The sequence below is a fragment of the Periophthalmus magnuspinnatus genome, chromosome 1, assembly GCF_009829125.3.
Source record: "Periophthalmus magnuspinnatus isolate fPerMag1 chromosome 1, fPerMag1.2.pri, whole genome shotgun sequence".
NCBI lineage: Eukaryota > Metazoa > Chordata > Actinopteri > Gobiiformes > Gobiidae > Periophthalmus > Periophthalmus magnuspinnatus.
This window is the reverse complement of record NC_047126.1, coordinates 26,197,728-26,217,493: the sequence shown is the minus strand read 5'-3', so window position 1 is coordinate 26,217,493 and position 19,766 is coordinate 26,197,728. Positions and strand designations below refer to the sequence as shown.

The 19,766-nt window shown below is 38.0% G+C and overlaps 4 protein-coding genes across 4 annotated transcripts in view; all 4 read right to left on the bottom strand.

Annotated features, from left to right (window-relative positions):
• The window catches only part of LOC129456269 (zinc finger protein 28-like), a 39,488-nt gene that overhangs the window by 6,792 nt on the left and 12,930 nt on the right, over positions 1–19,766 (bottom strand). The window lies entirely within an intron of this gene.
• LOC129456272 (zinc finger protein 239-like) lies at positions 52–6,950 on the bottom strand. The gene is made up of 2 exons (XM_055222099.1): positions 6,732–6,950; positions 52–2,956 (listed from the first exon to the last, which is right to left on the bottom strand). The coding sequence occupies exons 1-2, from the start codon at positions 6,892–6,894 to the stop codon at positions 2,040–2,042; spliced, it is 1,080 nt and encodes a 359-aa protein (XP_055078074.1). The 5' UTR covers positions 6,895–6,950; the 3' UTR covers positions 52–2,039.
• Positions 7,628–13,958, bottom strand: LOC129456276 (uncharacterized). The gene is made up of 3 exons (XM_055222107.1): positions 13,742–13,958; positions 10,758–10,970; positions 7,628–8,771 (listed from the first exon to the last, which is right to left on the bottom strand). Exons 1-3 carry the CDS (start codon positions 13,899–13,901, stop codon positions 8,299–8,301), a joined length of 846 nt encoding a protein of 281 aa, XP_055078082.1. The 5' UTR covers positions 13,902–13,958; the 3' UTR covers positions 7,628–8,298.
• Positions 17,308–19,483, bottom strand: LOC129456274 (zinc finger protein 32-like). The gene is made up of 2 exons (XM_055222103.1): positions 19,307–19,483; positions 17,308–18,380 (listed from the first exon to the last, which is right to left on the bottom strand). The coding sequence occupies exons 1-2, from the start codon at positions 19,464–19,466 to the stop codon at positions 17,464–17,466; spliced, it is 1,077 nt and encodes a 358-aa protein (XP_055078078.1). The 5' UTR covers positions 19,467–19,483; the 3' UTR covers positions 17,308–17,463.

Genomic DNA, 19,766 nt, shown 5'->3' with positions numbered 1-19,766 from the left:
AATGAAACTGTGACCTCTTCCTCTTCAGCAAAGTCCACGACATTCAAGTTTAAAGAAGGGGCATTATGCAATTTCTTTAATGTTATTCCCTCATCAAAAACACATCTGCAGAGGTTTTAGATGTCATCCATACATGTTGGAATAATCTATCAATCTCTCCTGGACCCCTCAAACCCTCCTTACCGTTAGCAGTATTCTGTCTAATGATCAAACCACAAGCCAACATTACTCATGCTCCCACACATCAATTTTACACAAAAGCATGACACAAAACAATAAATAAGAACTTGATAAACCTTCAGCTTCAAAAGTGAAAAGTGAAGTAATACCCCATAGAAATGTAATTATCTGGAATACACACTTCTTCAATACTTGACAGGTGAATTAGCCAATTAGACACGCATGGTCCGTCCGTATTGGAAAAAATAAAGGAAAAAAAAAGTCACAGGGAACTGAAAAAGATTGAAGCTTTCTGCTAAATCAATGAGTGAAGCACAAAAATCTTAATCCGAGGTGAGATAAATTTTATTTTATTTGTAAATGATAAGTGACCAATGAGCTCCTTCATGTCACATGCGTCACTGAAAAAAAGCTAATCTGATTGGACGGTCATGTTTGGCCAGACTTGAAAGACAAGAGAGGGAGTGGGGACCAGAGTGATATTAATCTGTATCAAAAATACAGAGAGATATCAGTTTCTTTAAAAAGGGTGTGAACATTAGTATTTGAATACTTAATAAATAAATTTACTACCTTAATGTTTAATAGCTTGGGGAATTTTAGACACAAGTATAATTAAAGCAAAAAACATAAGTGACAATATACAAATTAATTAGATGTACACTCCAAGTACTCCCTGAGTCTTAAGGGATACTCAAGACATTTAAGCATTTTAAGCTTTTATAATGTTAATTTTATTGATTGTCATTGGGTCTATGATTTGTATTATCTCCCCTTCAGGTAGAGACAGAAAGCACTCTGTAATGTAACATGAGTCTACACAGGCCACCACAAATAAATTATTTAAAAACTTAAACTAAAGAAATGCTTTTTAAAGGTGTCTCACCTGCTTGTCTCAATGGAGCTCTTACTGCCTTGCCTAGAATGTTCCAGTGTATGACATTAAACTCATCTTTCTCTATAGATCTGACCTGCCTGTTCCCGTGGGGATAGATACATTTAATGCAATATTGTGAGACATTCCATTTGAACCAATATCCACAGAAACAAGCAGGTGACGTACCCTTTACCAGTAATGTTACATAGCGCACCTTTAAAGTGCATATGACAGGTTAGATGACTCATTTCACTAAAACATAGTTCACATCATTATATTTAAGATTTTACAAAAAAAATCCCACTCTTTTCCTAGTTTTGTATTCTTCTTCTTCTTAAACTGAATGAAGGTTCAAACTGTCAGAAAAATGACTCCCTTGTGCGTAAATTGTTTCTGCATTACAGATGCAGAAACAATTTCCCGCGTTAATTTAATAAGTAGGCAATAGAGGTTTTTAAACTCACCACTACTTCCTGTATTTTGGTACTTTTCTTCTCAACTTTTTTCCACAAACTGCCACTCAACTGATGTAAAACCATGATATATGAATATTTACCACAGGTACTATCCCACCAAACCAAGTCAGTAGTAAAAAAACATGAAAACCTGTCATATGCACTTAAAATGTTATGTTTTTTCCTCATCAAAAATATATTTGGAGTTGTGTTTGTTTCATTCACACATGTTTAACACACAAATCCTGCATATTTAGGCTGAGTTTTTCTCTCAAACAGAAAAAACTCCACCTGGTGATGTCATGTGGCGATACAGGAAGTGCTCCACTGTGTTTTTAAACTCTGCTCACCTTCACTAGAATCATTTGTATGACTGGATGTAGACAGATTAAAAAAGGCTTATTCAAACATGTGTGAATGAAACAAAACACAACTCCAGGTATGTTTTTGAGGAGAAAACTTACGGTAATTGTAACATGGCTTAAAGATCACAAGAGTAAATTCTGCGTAATATAGGACCTTTGATCTTATTGTACAACTTGACTGGTGATGTCGCCTTCCTCTAAGTGAAGGCTCATGTGTTTCTTCAGACAGTATTTTTCTTTGTACCGTTTCCCACACACTAAACACACAAACGGCTTCTCTCCTGTGTGCTTCCTCATGTGTGCCTCGAAATAGGGCTTCTGCACAAACCCCTTCTGACAGAGTGCACACCGGTAAGGCTTGTCCTCACTGTGCATCGATAGAACGTGCCTCATGAGAGAATTCTGCTGTCGGAAGCTCTTGCCACAGTCTGTACAGCTGTAAGGTTTCTCTCCTGTGTGGATTCTCATGTGCTCTTTGACATGGCCCCTCTGGAGGAAACCACGCCCACACACTGGACATTTGTGAGGTTTCTCTCTCTGTCCTGTGTGGGAGAGTAAATGCGTTTTGTAATTCGATTTGGAGCTGAAAACTTTGGTACAGATTTGACAAGTGAATGGTCCTGGGTGGAACTCGAGATGTTTTTCGAGAGTGTCCATGTTTTTAAATGTCTTATAACACAGGGTACATTTAGGTAGTTGATCCCTAGTTTCATCATTACTCATTACGGTGTTGCTACTTAAACTGTTATCACAATTTACACTATTTTCTGCAGAATCTTTCATAAAACCTGCGTTAGGTTCTTTTCCATTGCTGTTGGCAGTTTCCTCAACCCACTCATCTGAATCGTCAGTGTCTGAACAGCTGTAAGGTCGTTTGCTTTGACCCAAACTCAAAGCCGTGCTGCAGCCAGGCTCCTCTCCATCACACTGTTCTCCACTCTGGTCCTGTCTGGCCTTCTCGGCTGGTGTTGGATACTGGCGTTTGATTGGTGCGTTCACTTCCTGCTTGATTTTGACTGGTTCCTCCTTGATAACTTGGTCAGAGCCGACGTCAACACCCACTGTTACTGTCTGGATATCTGCAGAAGAGAAGGGTGAATTTAATGTATTTATGAACACTAACATATAAACTAAGAGAACTGTAGGGCCTGAGTGAAGCCTATAATAGGTACTAGCTTTAGGGCTGTAGTCAGCTAAAAAGGGGGCATGGCAAAAGCTCTAAAACCTATTACAAGTCTTTGTGTAACTGACCCAACTCGCAACACTGCATCTGCACGGGAGCTCATACAAAAATAAGTATTTATGCAGAAAAAAGCACTAGAAAATGATGTTTTTATATAAAGACTTGTGAATCATGAGCTTTATTAGCATTTTTTACATATAAACACCAAAAAATACCAAACCTTCAGCTAACTCACTCATTCACTTCTCCTTTCTGCTGTTGTCCCATATAAATCCTTATAATCTACGTAAAAATAATTAGTCAACGATTACAAGTTTTGGTCGACTAAGACTCCATCACCCGATTAATCTAAACTCTCTAAACTAAAGGACTAAAGGATTACTGCCTTAATTATCTTACTCTAATAATACTCAATGAATATATGAATCCTGTCTTTTTATACAGAAAACTTGCACCTGTAGTTTAGATCTGTACAAACATGTTTCTGAAATGCACTGGATTCTTGTGTTAGTTTATCATTCAGATTTCAGTCTTCTCTCAAATAACATTGTCAAAAGTATTGAAAATCAGATTCTAATCCATACTAAAACTAGTACTGAAACTAGATACTCATTTGACCAGGTATCGATTCTAAAAAAGTCACATTCACAGGACAGAAATTAACCTTTCCTGAATAGCTTTAAAATGATCTTGAGCTGTATCAGAACAAGTATAAGACACAGACTAGTATACACCCATGGACCACTATGGAACGACTGAGGGATTACACAGATATAAGACCACATGATATATAAAAGAAAGTACTATGATATAATGTCAAAAATCACACTTTATTGTCTAAATAAAGAGTGTTTTTTAAATTATCATCGGGGTATCGGAATCAGTATCGAGTGTCGAGTCTATTCCTTTGTATCGAAATCGAGTTTGAAACGTTAGTATTGTGACAACACTACTCTCAAAGGTTAGTGGTTTTATTTGTTTACAATGTACAGTCTAACATAATCCTACATTTTAAACATATAGTGCAAATGTAATCCTAATTAGATTTTTTACTCCAACCCTCTGAAACTCCCTCCCCCTCCACATCAGAGACTCAGACTCACTAAATAAGTTCAAAAACAGCTCTCACCTTTTCCTTATTATTATTATTATTATTATTATTATTATTATTATTATCATCATCATTATTATTATCATCATCCAATATGTCTCCTCTCATCCTCCTCCTCCAAACAGTCCAGCAGGTCCCAGCACGGAGCTGATTATTAAAAGTGATAATTATTTCAGTACGGCTGCAGAATTAATTGTATTGAAGTCGCAATTTGAATGGATGCAATTAGCAAAAGTTGCCATTTTTTTAGTACCATAATTTCCTCCGCAAACATCTAAATCTCCTGTCTTATTCTGCATAAAAACTGTTAACCCTGTACAGAGACAGTTTCAAGTGCAGTCATCTGGACACTGTTTTTGCGATTAAGATTAACATTTTGGCTCCAACCATTTCCATGGGGACAAGGAGGTGATGCTTCCAGGCTACGTTACAGGTCAGATCTGAGGAGAAGCTACAAATTGAACCCAATGACCCTGAGTCTGCTTATACAACCAATTCCAATGAAGTTGGGACGTTGTGTAAAACTTAAAAAAAAAAAAAAAATACAGAATACAATGATTTCCAAATCCTTTTCAAGCTATATTGAACTGAAAAAACTACAAAGACATGATATTTAATGTTCAAACTGATAAACTTTATTGTTGTTTTTTTTTTCATTTTTCATTTGATGTCTGCAACACGTTCCAATAAACCTGGGACAGGAGCATGTTTACCACTGCGTTACATCACCTTTCCTTTTAAAAACAATCAATAAGCGTTTTGGAACTGAGGACACTAATTGTTGAAGCTTTGCAGGAGGAATCCTTTCCCATTCTTCCTGAACGTACAACTTCAGTTGCTCAGCAGTCCAGGGTCTCTGTTGTCGTATTTTGTGCCACACATTTTTCAATGGGAGACCGGACTGCAGGCAGGCCAGTCTTACTACGAATCCATGCTGTTGTAACATGTGCAGAAAGTGGCTTGGCATTGTTTTGCTGAAATAAGCAGTGATGTCCCTGAAAAAGACGTTGCTTGGATGGCAGCAGATGTTACTCCAAAACCTGTATGTACCTTTCAGCATTAATGGAGTCTTCACAGATGTGCAAGTTGCATATAGGCACTAACACACCCCCAGACCATCACAGAGGCTTTTGAACTTTGTGCTGATAATAATCTGGATGGTCCTTCTCCTCTTTGGCCCACAGGACACGACGTCCATGATTTCTAAAAACAATTTGAAATGTGGACTCGTCAGACCACACTTTTCCACTTTGTATCAGTCCATCTCAGCTGAGCTCGGGCCCAGAAAAGCCGGCGGCGTTTCTGGGTGTTGTTGATATGACTTTTGCTTTGCATGGTACAGTTTTAACCTGCACTTGTAGCAACAAACTGTGTTAACTGACAATGGTTTCCTGAAGTTTTCCTGAGCCCATGTGGTAATATCCTTTACACATTCATGTCTGTTAATACCAAGGTCACGGGCATTTAATGTTGGTTTTGGTTCAAGATTTCTCCAGATTCTCTGAATCTTTTGGTGATCTTATGGACCGTAGATGATGAAATCATCTGTTGGACTATTTGCTCACGCAGTTGTTCACAATGTGGTGAACCTCGCCCCATCCTTGCTTGTGAATGACTGAGCCCTTCGGGGATGCTCCTTTTATACCCAATCATGACACTCACATGTTTCCAATGAACCTGTTCATCTGTGGAATGTTCCAAACAGGTGGATTTTAAGCATTCCTCAACTTTCCCATTCTTTTGTTGCTCCTGTCCCAGCTTTATTGGAACGTGTTGCAGGCATCAAATTAAAAATGAGTGAATATCTGCATAAAATCAGTTTGAATATTAAATATAATGTATTTGTAGTTTATTCAGTTCAATATAGGTTGAAAAGGATTTGCAAATCATTGTATTCTGTATTTTTTTTTAAGTTTTACACAGCGTCCCAACTTCATTGAAATTGGGGTTGTAGTAAGTATATGATTTTAAGTTATTTTGAGAAACAAAATCACTTGAATCACTTAAAAAAATAGACAAGAACATTAAACAAAGCAAGAACATACATCTCCTGGGAAACAAGTAGATAGCAGTGTCCAAGCCAGAAATGTTACACAGTTCTAGAAGAGCTGTAGTACTCAGTTCCATTCACTCAGATTTACTTGTAGACATGAACATTTAATGTGACACAATTTTGATCGTCCTGTTTTAAATATCTGTTTGATAGTTCCAATACTAGCCTACTACTATAGCTACTTCTCTTTGTTGCTGTATCAGTCATGTATTCTTGCTAAAACTAACATAACTAACCTCCTTTCACTACTACGTCTTTTTACGTCACTTCTCGCTGCTACTACTACTACTACTACTACTACTACTACTACTACTACTACTACTGTACCAGTATCACTACTAGTACTGTACTTCCACTGTACTACTACTACCACTGCACTACTACCAATGTACTACTACTACTGTTACTACAACTACTGTACTTCTACTACTTCTACAACTACTATAATAAAGAATATAAAAGTCTAAAGACTGTTTAGTCTCTAGATGTCATGCAGTCCTTCCTTACCTTCTTTGTACAGTACATCTCCACATTGTTGTAGTAATTTAGACCGCAGAACCTCCTCTTCATATTGCGCAAAGGTGCGTTCAAAAAGCGCAAAAATCTCATCTGCTGCAACAGCGAGCCTCTCCAGCACCAGACCCCTCAGAGCGTGCACTTTGATGGACATTTTTCAATAATCTTTTCAAAAAACAAATCGCTTCCTCCTAACCTAAAACCCGGAACAAAACCCAAAACAGCACTGTAGGTCACGTGTGGGTCACGTGTGGGTCACGTGTCTGCAGAAAGCGTTGGTGAGGCAGTAGCGCCTCCTGCCGCTGAGTTATGTAAATCAGGGTTATTGGGTTCAATTTGTAGGATTATAAATCATCCAAAGCTTTTTAAAATAATTATTAAACGTTATAATTATAAGATTAAGATTTTGTAATGACAAGTTTATTATTATTATTATGTAAAGATTTGTCCTTAAACTAACCTAAACCAAACCAAATCAAAAGGCCACTGACCAGGGTGAGGATTTATGCAGCAAAATAATCAAATCTACAAACAAAAATACATTTAAGGTGGTTAAATTCTACAGCTGCAACAGCAATCATACAAGAAAAACTACAGCCTCTAGATCCATGTTGGTTAAAAAAAAAGAAAAGAAAAAAAAGTGCCCTCAATGTCCACTGCACCCTCCCACCTTAACCTATTTATGCAAATTAAACCCCCTGACTAAATAAACATTGAATAATTAAATAAACTTTTAAAATTTAAAATTAAATTAACTAGTCTGAAACCCAGAAATATAGATCAGTTCATTCTGTCTGAAAACATCCAACTGAAAGATTTTCATTGTTTGCTTTGAAGATGTGCATCTTTAAAGCTCCAGAATGTAACCTTTTTTTTTTTTTTTTTTTGACAAAAAATAGACCTTCCCCGTTTACTTGGAAATGTTGTTCCTTTGGCTATAATATTCCACAGTATGGTATAAATCTCATCTATCAACAACTCTTTATTTAGACAATAGAATGTCATTTTCAAGATTAAAACAATACTTTTTTATATTCCCATGTGGCCTTATATCTGTGTAATCCCTCAGTTGTCCTGTAGGTCCATGGGTGTATGGTCTGTGTCTTATACTTGTTCTGATACAGCTCAAGATCATTCTAAAGCTATTCAGGAAAGGTTGGACTCCTAAATGGGCTCTGAATGGTACTTCCTTATGTGTGTATTAAAATGCTTCTTTTCGACAAAGCCTTTCTGACAGATGGGACATGAGTAAGGCTTCTCTTTGCTGTGCCAAGATAACACGTGTCTCTTGATCGAGTTCCTGTGCCTGAACCTCTGGCCGCAGTGTGAACAGCTGAATGGTCTCTCTCCTGTGTGAATCGTCATGTGCTCTTCGAAATGCCACCTCTCTGCAAACACATGGTTGCATAATGAACACCTGAAATTATTTTTCGCACTGTGAATGCGGAAATGCTTGCTGAAATTCGATCTGCTGGAGTAACCTTTGTTGCAGATTTGACAAATGATCTGTTTTTTCCTTGTGTGCATCTGAGCATGTCTCGCTAGAGTTTCCATGCTTTTAAATGACCTGTAACATTTGGGACATCTCAGGGTTTGGTCCAAAGGAATATCTACATTTCTCATTACTACATTGCGACAGAAACTGTTCACACCATTGAACATATTTATATGCTTTTCTGCAGGTTTTTTTTTTAAGACTTGCATTAGGTTCTTCTCCATTACGTTTGCTTGTTCCTTCGGCCCAGTCGGCAGAATCATCCGTGTCTGAACTATTGTAAAATCGTCTGTTATTGTCCAAACTCAAATTTGCGCTGCAGCCCAGTCCCTCTCCATCACATTGCTCTCTGGTTACATTTGCCACCTCTCTTTCCTGCTCCTTGGCAGGGTCTGATTTTTCAGATTTCAAAGTGGGAGAAGGACAATCGAGGTTGCTTGGTGGATCCACTTCCTGCTTTACGTTCATTAGTTCCTCCTTGATAACTTGGTCAGAGCAGACGTCCACACCCACAATCACATTTAGGGACTGGATCTCTGGAGGAGAGAAAAGAGAACAAAAATTAACGGTGTCTTGTTTAGAAAGGTATAGAAAGAGTGGTAGGTGCCGATACTCCAAGAAGTTACTCAAGTAAAGGTGATTGAGTACTAGTCACTGCTTATTAATGTTTTTTTATTTTTCTTCTGTTGTGTGTGTGTGTGTGTGTGTGTGTGGGGGGGGGGGGGGGGGGGTGGGGGTGGGGGGGGGGGGGGTCAAGCCCATCCTGACCAGCACAGGAGTTTTCAGATCAAGTTAATCTGCCTCTACATTTTCGTCCTACATTGAGATGAATATGCAGTACAATAAGACAATGCACATAAAATATCCTAAATAAACTTAATAGTAGTAGTAGTAGTAGTAGTAATACATTATAGTTAACAGAGACGCGTTAAACCATTCATAAATCCTGTTTGTCACTGTTTGATCCTTCAGTCCTAACCTTCTCTGTAAATCACATCTCGAGGTTGTTGCAGTAACTTGGACCGCAGTAACTCCTCTTCATATCGTGCACACATTCGTTCAAAAAGCGCAAAAATCTCATCTGCAGCAACAGCGAGCCTCTCCATCACCAAACCCCTCAGCTCGTGCACAATGAGGGACATTTTGCACAGACTTATTTAAAAATGAGTCGTTGCCCTATGGTCGTTACTTTCATAAATCCATGCGTCACCCCCTAAATGAAAAACCCGGAACAAAAACTCACGTGGTCCCTCCTTGGGGGTCCCACATTGTGCGGGAGAGTGTGGAGCAGTGGCGCCCCCTGCTGCTGAGTGGGACGCATCGATCTCATGGGCTCATCCATGGTCAAACTCAGAATTTTTGAAAAAATTATTATAAAACGTGCTAGACGTGCTTTTGTGTAATCGTACGTATTTACCCCATGATTTACCCTTGTGCACACAGCCTCATAATAAGGTGACAGTCACATAGTTAAACCTCACAGCACAGACGTTTATTAGGTATTTATTCATAGAACATAGTAATAATAATGCATTAGTCTATGGTCTTATAAATCGCTTTCTCAGATACTCCGTCTGCACTCAGCCCCTCCGACCACCACCAACACTCACCACATTTGACTAGGCAATGTGGGTGAAGTGTCTTGCCCAAGGGCACAAGGTTGTGCCTCACTGTGACGCCTGGTATTGGCGTATGGTATTACTGGTATTACTAACTAGGCCCAGCCCTGCTTAGCTTCAGAGATCAGATTGACAAACTAGTTAAATGGATTTAATAACACACTTCCTCATTTCACTATTGAAAATAAGGTATTCATCCCGGTGAATAATTAAGATACTCAGAATGCATAAAGTAAGTGAGGAATAACTTTGGACCCCTGCAAACCTTTTAAAATGAAATAGTTTTTCCCAATTTTTAAGACAGTAAAAATTATGCACAGAGACTTTAACTTGTGAACTCCCCATCTTCTTTGTGAATACACATGTGTTTTTCCAGAAGAGATTGTGAATCATAACTTTGTTCGCACATTGAACACCTGAAAGTTTGTTGTTCAGTGTGCCTCCACATGTGATATTCATAAAGCCCCCTTTCAACAAACCCCTTCTGGCAAACTGAACAGCTGTAAGGCTTGTCTTCACTGTGCTTCGTTAGAATGTGCCTCACAAGTGAATATCGATATCGGAATCTCGTATCACAATATGAACAGCTGAATGGTGTTTCTCCTGTGTGGGACCTCATGTGTTCATTCATATGACGCTTCCGAGAAAACCGCCGCTTACAAACAGGACACATGTGTCTTTTTGGTTTACCTTCTTTAGATTTTGATTTGAAAACTTGCCTCACATGGATCTTAAGATGTTTTGCTAAAGATTTTTTACTTTTAAATGACTTGAAACACTGCGTACATCTATGCAAGTCATCTCTGTGTTCTGACAAATATTCCATGGGACTTGCATTATCTACTTGTTCATTACATATGGGTGTTGTGTCGACCAGAAATCTCCAGTCAATTGAATCATCACCATCTGAACAGCTGTAAGTTTGTCCATCTGCACTACAGCCAGGCTCCTCTCCATCACACTGCTCTCCACTCGGGTCCTGTCTGTTCTCATCGGCTGAGATCGGATACTGGACTTTGATTGGTGGATCGACTTCCTGCTCATTGTTGATTTGTTCCTCCTCTTTGATAATTTGGTCAGACCTGATGTCCTCACCCACAGTTACAGTCTGGATATCTGCACGGAAAAGGTAATAAAATATACTATGGATCATACCTGGATGACTGAGGTATTATACAAGAAAAATAATATGGAATTTCCTATGATTAGACCCTTTAAAATGCTGCTTCATCAGAATGAGAAAAACTGGAGACAAAATTAAATCAACCACAGCACATTTTCCATGACTAACTGACATTAAACCATCAGCATTTTGTTGTTATTTGATGTCTTTATAACAAAAAAAAGCTACAGTTTTCATTTCTAAGGTAGAAATGACAGTCTACTTTTCGATTACAAAATTTTCTAGCTCTTGTATTAAAGAAAACAAATTGTGCTCGAGTCTGGTATATAGTTATAATCTACAACACCTATGGATCATTATGCTATAATTTGGACATTTTAAATATATTCATCTAAAAAAACATAATAAACATAATAAAAGAAACAAGTCCACAGATGTCTGTGTTACAAAACTGTGGTGCCCAATGGGGGCTGACGTCGCCGTAAACATTACAACACAGCCCCACAGCTGTTGGCTTCATTTTGACCAAAATGACTAAGCGAAACTGCCGATTCCCACATGTATCACCAGTTACAAAAATAAAATTGGAGAACAAAGTAAGTACAGAGCAGTCAGCATGTACTGGTGGCGGTGAAAACAAGCAATTAAAGATTACTCAAACATACACAAACAAACCTGATGCAATAAAACATCTGTAACTGAATAAATGTAAGATGGAGGAGTTAAATGCCGTACTGTGTAACATTCCAGGCAAAGCAGTAATATCTCCATGGAGAGAAGTATGGCTACACAATTAATTGTTATCGAATTGAACTCACAATTTAAAAGGGATGCAATTCGCAAAGGATGCTGTTTCTGAAGTGCCATAATTTCCTCTACAGTCAATCAATAATCATCAAGACATTGGAGTCACTTTGGGGAGGTGATATTTCCAGCACAGCTCTCGATGCGACGATCCTAGAACTGACCTGCAAGTTTTATTCCCAGGGTGAGCAATTACACCGGATGGACCGGCTTTTTCAAGAGAACACTGTTGCTGTGTTGAAAGTGAAGGAATAAATTGAGCCCAACACAAAGGCTGTGAAAGATGTAGCAGCAGATGTATCCTGCCTTGAAACACAGATGACCGCTCTCCAGAAAGAATATGCTGTTCTCCAGGAGATATGTCTCGAACATGTAAGATACAAGCTCAGTGGGGTGCCAGGGAAAGATGGTGAAACATGAGGAAATAAGTGACCAAGATTTTGAAGGAAGTTGTTCCTGCAAGCATCTTCACAACAGTGTGGGTGTAGTGGTCAAAGCCGAAGTCCGACAAACTCAGGCAAATCATCATGAAATTTGCCATGAGAACTGTTTGTGTGGAAACAGGATAATGACGTCCGGAATCAACAGAGCTTCCAAGCCCAATGCAAAAAAGGAGGGTAAAGAAATGATTGGTTAAAGCTAGTTTGTGTAAACAAATATATTTTTAAAAGTTCAAGATAATATGCAGTTTTTTATGTAGGTTATATATTTTTAAGCTTTACTTTAAATAATTCAATGCATTGAGGCTATTTATTATGGTATTATTCTTATTTTCCTTAAAAGCTCAAGGTTTAAGAAATGCAAGGAACAAGCAAAAGTGACCTGTTTTTTCCTCCAAGAGAAACATTCTACTGATGACGATATAAGATTTTGGAAAACACAATGGGGCAGTGGTGATATTTTTATACTACTACAGACTTTGCCAACTCTCTCGATCTTATCGATATTTTGAGAACTTTTAATCCAAACAAAAGTACACATAGAGCAATAATTCATAACGTTTGTGCTGGCCCAGGATTAATTATTGGCTGGTTACTAGTAACAGAGTTCAAGCAGCCTCAAGCTGAGAGATTCTACCTTCCCCTTTTACTGACCACTGTGCCACTACGCTTAATGTTATATCAGACAACATAATTCAAGAGGCAAGAGTATTTCACTGGAAATTCAATAGTAATCTCCAAAAATCAAACACTTCTGTAAAAGAATTAAGGCACTAACTGTTGAAGTAAAAGAAATGTCTGAATGGGAATGAATTAAATGTAATGTTTAAATCAATAGGGAAAGTCAATTGTTGGGATGAGGAAACAGCAACAGGTCCAAATTATTTCTAAAATAAATCTGTTGAGTAGGGACTATGGAAACATTTGTGTTTGGGTCTAATTTCTGTAACATTAGACGGCGACAAGAGCAGCTGTGTTTCTCAAACATTGCTTTTCTGATTCAGAACCTTCCACTTTTTGTTCTACAGAATACACACTTATTTTATAATTGTGCTTTTTCTAATGTATTTTGGTTCAATGTGCATAACTGGATATGCTTGAAAATTCTGAATGTGCATTTTCACATTGAGATGTCATTTATTTCATGGACAATCTGGACAGCAACATTTCATTACATGGAAATACACCAAACCTACCTCCTGAATGATTTTGTTGATATTTTAAATAATTGAAAATGGTCTCCAACAAGAATAGAAAAGCTTTAAAAATATATGATCCATGAACAGTTTTTTGCTATTCTAAAAAGGAGTGTTTTTGCCTGGTCAGATTGTGCAAATCTTTGTGCTCTGTTTATGCAAAAATAAGCTAAAAATAAATAAATAAATAAATAAATAAATACACTGCCAGTACTACTACTACTGCTACTACTAGTACTACTACTACTACTACTAGCAGTAGTAGTAGTAGTAGTAGTAGTAGTACCAGCACTAGCACTGCTCCTACAGTCGTGCAGTCCTTACCTTCTTTGTAGAGAACCACACGCGGTTGTTGCAGTAATTTGCCCAGAACCTCCTCTTCATATTGCGCAAATGTTCGTTCAAAAAGTGCAAAAATCTCATCTGCGGCAGCAGTGAGCCTCTCCATCACCAGACCCCTCAGAGCGTGCACTTTGAGGGACATTTTTCACAGATGTATTTACAAATGAGTCGTTACCTCCTGTGCTGAAAAACCCGGAACAAAAACAGTAAATGCGCTTTTCTTTTGTGGAGGTTTAGTGTTTGTGGAGCAGTAGCGCCTCTTAGTGGTGAGAGAGAGAACTATTTGGTAACGTTATTCATCCATAAACATGACATGTGTCCCCAGATACGAGCTAAACATATTTATTGAAATCAATTTTACTGTGAATAATTGCAATGCTAAAACGCTTAATCACCAAATCACTGGAGATGATAGCTGAGCTGTGTGTTATAATTTGCTGTTTTGATTCTCAACGCAATTATCCAATCAGAAAACACAATGAGTCTCACAGGAGTCTCTTGGTGGGGTTAATAGTTTTAGTGCCAAAATCAACAATTCTGAAAGGACTATCTCTGACCAGAGTCACACTTTTATTCATCCACAAGGGGAAATTATTTTTGTTACAGACATGAAGCCGACCAGCAGAAGAATAGTTATCAAAGTAAAAGAAAAATTCAACTGTCAACTGGATAAAAGTTTTTGAGTTTCTCTGCCTTATATGATGATGTCTTGTGTCTCCCAGTGGAGCAGCAGGGCACCAACAGTCTATTGTATCCCTACAGTAACAGTCTATGATTAGGGTTAGGGCTGAGCAATTAATCAAATTAACTTGATTAATTTGTGTTTTTAATTGAGACTTTGAAAAACTGCAAATTTGTGAAATCAAGGATTATTATGAAACAGGTTTACTTCTAACTTTGTTACTTGCAAAGCAATTATGTTATTGTGCAATTACAATTAAATATCTATACAATGTAGTTTAAGGCAATTTACAATTAACACTATGTATGAAAATGAAACATAAAGAGCCTCCGCCATTGGAAAGAAGAAATGTATGTAAAAAATAAATAAAAAATCTACATTTTATTTCTTGAGCATATTGCCCAGCCCTAGTTAGGTTAATGAGTTTGGTGTTGTGTATAGGGCTGTGGCTGACTCTCAGCAGAGCAGTGTAACAGTAACAGTCTATGGTTGAACAAGCTCTTGTAACTGGCCAGTACATTGTGGAGTGGGTGGGAGAGAGTCCAGACTAGTCCTGATTTTGTACAACATCCTCCTGTTTGGCACTACATTCAGAGAGTCCAGCTCCTCCCCCACATAACCAGCTTTCTTCATAATCTTATTGAGTCCATTCATGTCCCTCACGCACAGACTGCTGCCCCTGCAGACCACCGTGTACATGATGGCACTGGCCACTGACTCTTGAACATCCTGGGCATTGTCCTGCAGATGTCAAAGGACCAAAGCCTTCTCAGAAAGTATCCTCTGTAAACCACAGTACCTGCAGCTGTTCACATTTTAGTGTTGTCATGATACAAAAATTTTAAACTTGATTGTGTTACTAAGAAATACTAAGAAAAATAAGAAATGTGATGTTCAACATTAAGTCCTAATACCTTCTTTTATGTTCCCATGTGTCCTTATATCTGTGTAATCCCTCAGCCGTCCAGGTAGGGTTCAAAGTGGTCCATGGGTGTATACAAGGGTATGTGGTCTTATACTTCTTGTTCTTATACAGCCCAAGAACATTCTAAAGCTATTTGGGAAAGGTTAATTTTTGATCTATGAATGTGCCTTTTTTAGCATCAATACCTGCTCAAATGAGTATCTACTTTCAATACTAGTTTTAGTATTTATTAATGTCTGATTTTCACTACTTTTAAGAACTCTGCCCGTTTGGCTGTATGACATTGAATTGAAGAATCTGAAAGCCACCATCCCTCACTCGGCCGGTCATGGTCACAGAAGTATACTGTACTTTTACACATTCTAGGGTCTGAATACATCATTATTCCAGATGGACAGTTGGGGCCTTTATACAAACTTATAGATTTAAGTTTTTTTAGTTTTTTTTTTTTTTTAAAGAAATAACTAAACTTCTCATATACAAAGAGTGTATCATTATTTGTTTGGGATTGGCTCCACAAACCTGTCATTTTAATCTTATGGCTTAAAGTCCTTTCAACTTCAATCACATCTTTGGGGTTGAATAATGGCACCACTTTCTGAAGCTATTTTGAAAAAAAAAAAAAGTTTTACTTTTGTACATTGGTGCTGACAAGAAGACATTGAACTTTGTGATAGTTGTTAATTAATTTTGATTTAAAAAAAAAACAAAACACACATTAAAAGGTCCTTTGCTGGATTTTGTTCTCGTATATATTTGAGCAAAATGTGTCTTGTCTCAGTACATTTATATTGTATAAGCAGCTCTTGAGGTCAAAATAATTTCAGTTTATTGTCTGCATTCAATTATAAAGCTTTTTATTGTCAGATAATCAGGAAGTGTATGTTATTGTGCTAGTTGTTATTAGCTTTACTGTCATGACCAAGGCTCTGGCCTCTGAAAACTATAAACTCAGTGCCTATAAACTCATTGTGGTGAATAATTAGGACGCTCAGAATGTATAAGGTAACTTGAACTGTTACAAACTGTTGAAAGTTAACTAGTTCTGGTTTTCACATTTTTAAGATGGTAAAACTGAGCCCCTTTAACCTGAGACCGAGCTCTTGCATGAGATGCTTTATTAATTTCTCTTTTATTTGGGCTGATTGGGACCTGATGAGTGTAAATACAAAGAATTATCTTTTTACATTATGTGGTTTCTGAGAAAAGTGATGTAAAACAAACATCTTCATATGTGGACATTTTAATCATTTTGATAAAAATTTGAATAATGATTTGTAAAAAATATTTATTAAGACTCTGAACACAGCAAAATTTTTCCTGAATGTAAAAACAAAATGAGAAACAACAATTGTGCCTCTTGGAACAATGTGAGTTATGTGAAGAGCTGCTGACAGGAGCAGGAAGACATGTACCTTCATAAAAATAAAAATAAAAATAATAATAAAAAATATATTCTAAACTCTTAAAAAATCTAAATTGAATATATTTGTATTGTTGCTCTTCTTGTATGCTGTTCTTCTTCTTCTACAAATTTGCATTGTGGCCTAGATGACCCATAACGTGGTGTCCACATATGAGGACGCCTGGTCCTAGGAGGTTAACCATACAGGACAACAAACCTAGAATCGGATCAGCAAGTTCCACCGTAGAGGGAACCACAGTTTGAGTTGTCTGGGATCCAGAATACACACTTCTTCAGTACTTTACGAAAATGGGAGTACGGTCACCAGTTAATCTCCCTGTTTCCAAATGGAGGTAATTAACAGGTGGATTAGCCAATCGGGGGAATGCATGGTCCAGTAAAGGCAAAAAATAATGAAAAAAAAAATGTCACAGAGGACGAAAAAAAACATTGCAGATTTCTGCAGAGCCACTAAACTGTTCATCTGAGGTGAGATAAATTCTAATTTATTTGTAAATGATATGGTGACCAATAACCTTCGTTTCACATGCGTCACTGAAAAAAGCTTATCTGATTGCATGCTCTCATTTAGCCGGGCTTGGGACACAACGGGAGGAGTAGCCACCAGGCTGATATCAATCTGTATAAAAATACTGAGATATATCAGTCTGGACAGGCAACAGTTCAGAAAATTATTGCAGCTCTTCACTCATGACTTCACCTGCTGCTTTATGACGGCTCAGGTGCCTTTTGAAATGAGATAGTGAATCGATACCTTTATCACACACAGAACACCTAAATCGATGTTTGCCTGTGTGCTTCCTCAAGTGAACTTCAAAATTATATTTTTGAACAAACCCCTTTTGACAAACTGAACACTTGAAAGGCTTGTATTCACTGTGCCTGGATAAGACGTGCCTCATGAGTGAATTCTGCTGTCTGAAACCCCTCCCACAATATGAGCAGCTGAATGGTTTCTCTCCAGTGTGGATGAACATGTGTTGTTTTAGATGACAACTCTGTTTAAAGCTACGTTTACAAACGGAACACTTGTAAGGTTTCTTTTGAGTGTGCATGCGCAGGTGTTGTTGGTAAGCCCTTTTCTGGCTGATGTTTTTGTGACAGATTTCACAGGTGAATGGTCCTGGGTGCAACCGGAGATGTACCTCTAGAGCGCTCACCTTTTCAAATGACATGTTACACTGACTACATCTGTGGATTATCGCTCTATATTCATTAGACATTACTGTGTCACTACTTAAACTATTACCACAAATTACACCATTTTCTGTTGCATCTTTCATAAGATTTGCATTTTGTTCTTTTCCATTGCTGTTGGTAGTTTCCCACTTGTCTGAATCATCTGTGTCTGAACAGCTGTAGGGTCGCCTGTTATTGTCCAAACTCAAATCTGTGCTGCAGCCTGGCTCCTCTCCATCGCACTGCTCTCCGCTCGCATTCAGTCTGGTCTCCTTCTCTGGATCTGGTTCTTCAGATTTTACAGTTACAGAAGGATCTTGGAGTTTGCTTGGTGGATCCACTTCCTGCTTGATTTTGATTAGTTCCTCTTTGATAACTTGGTCTTCACCTACAGTTACTGCCTGGATATCTGCAAGAAAAAAAAAGACAAAAACACTAGCACACAGTTTGATGTACTACTTTACTTAATAATTTGCTATGAATTAGGGTTTCAAAATATTGAAAATTTTCCATGAGAATAAACAATGGGACTGTATAAAGATATAAAGTACTACAATCACAACGGAACCTGGGTTGCCAGAGCCTGAACCTGCAGATAGAGGACACGTACAAGTTTTTCCCGTTGTCAGTATATGTGAAAGCTCAAAACCTCCAGAATGCACTCACTGAGCTGCAGAGGCTGCACTAGCACTGATTAATGATTGGCTACAGGTTTAAATTTAGGTAGTGACAATTCAGATCAGAGAAAGTCCTTTTAGGTTTAAAACAACTGGACTTCAGCATTGAAACTGGCAACCCATTCCACTTTCTGATATCTTGATAGCTTTCGTGAGAACCACAAATAAAATAAAATTAACAACTTGCCCATTATGTCCAGTTTTTTGTTTTTGTTTTAATTAATAATAAATCAGCATTACAACTGTTATCAGTGAAAGCTTTATTTGATGTAAACATGTATCTGGGGACAAAGACAGGTTATGTTAATGAAATTCACACTTAAAACCTTACACAGGCTACTGTCTCTTTAAAGCTCAAAGAAAAGAAGGTTTAACTTGAAGACTAAGAGAGTTCAATGAATTGTCCAGTATTGATAGCAGGTGCTATTATGGTGCAAGAATTTACACAATATCTGCAGAAAACAACAACAACAACAACAACTGCTGCTGCTGCTGCTGCTGCTGCTGCTGCTGCTGCTGCTGCTACTACTACTACTACTACTACTACTACTACTACTACTACTACTACTTCAACTGCTGTTACTTGCTGGTATTGCTACTAATGCGACTTCAACTGCTGTTACTGCTTCTACCACTGCTACTATCATCCGGTCCTTACCTTCTTTGTAAAGCACCACATGCGGTTGTTGCAGTAATTTGCGCAGAACCTCCTCTTCATATTGCGCAAATGTTCGTTCAAAAAGCGCAAAAATCTCATCTGCGGCAGCAGCGAGCCTCTCCATCACCAGACCCCTCAGAGCGTGCACTTTGAGGGACATTTTTGTTTACATAGAAGTCCTTGCCCTCAGATGGAAACAGTAGTGTCACGTGGTCCCTCTCTCTACGTATGGAAGTGTGTGTGGAGCACGGCTGTGGAGCAGTAGCGCCTCCTAATGCTGGGAGAGAGAACTACTTGTACTTGGTACTATTTTTTTTCTTAGATTAGGTACTCATTTCACTAAAACATAGTTAACATGAACTCTTACCTATTTTTTAGGTTTTTAATTTAGGTGAACTTTATAAATTGACTTCCTGGTTGGAGAATAGCAGATATCACATACCACAAATAGAAAGAGCCA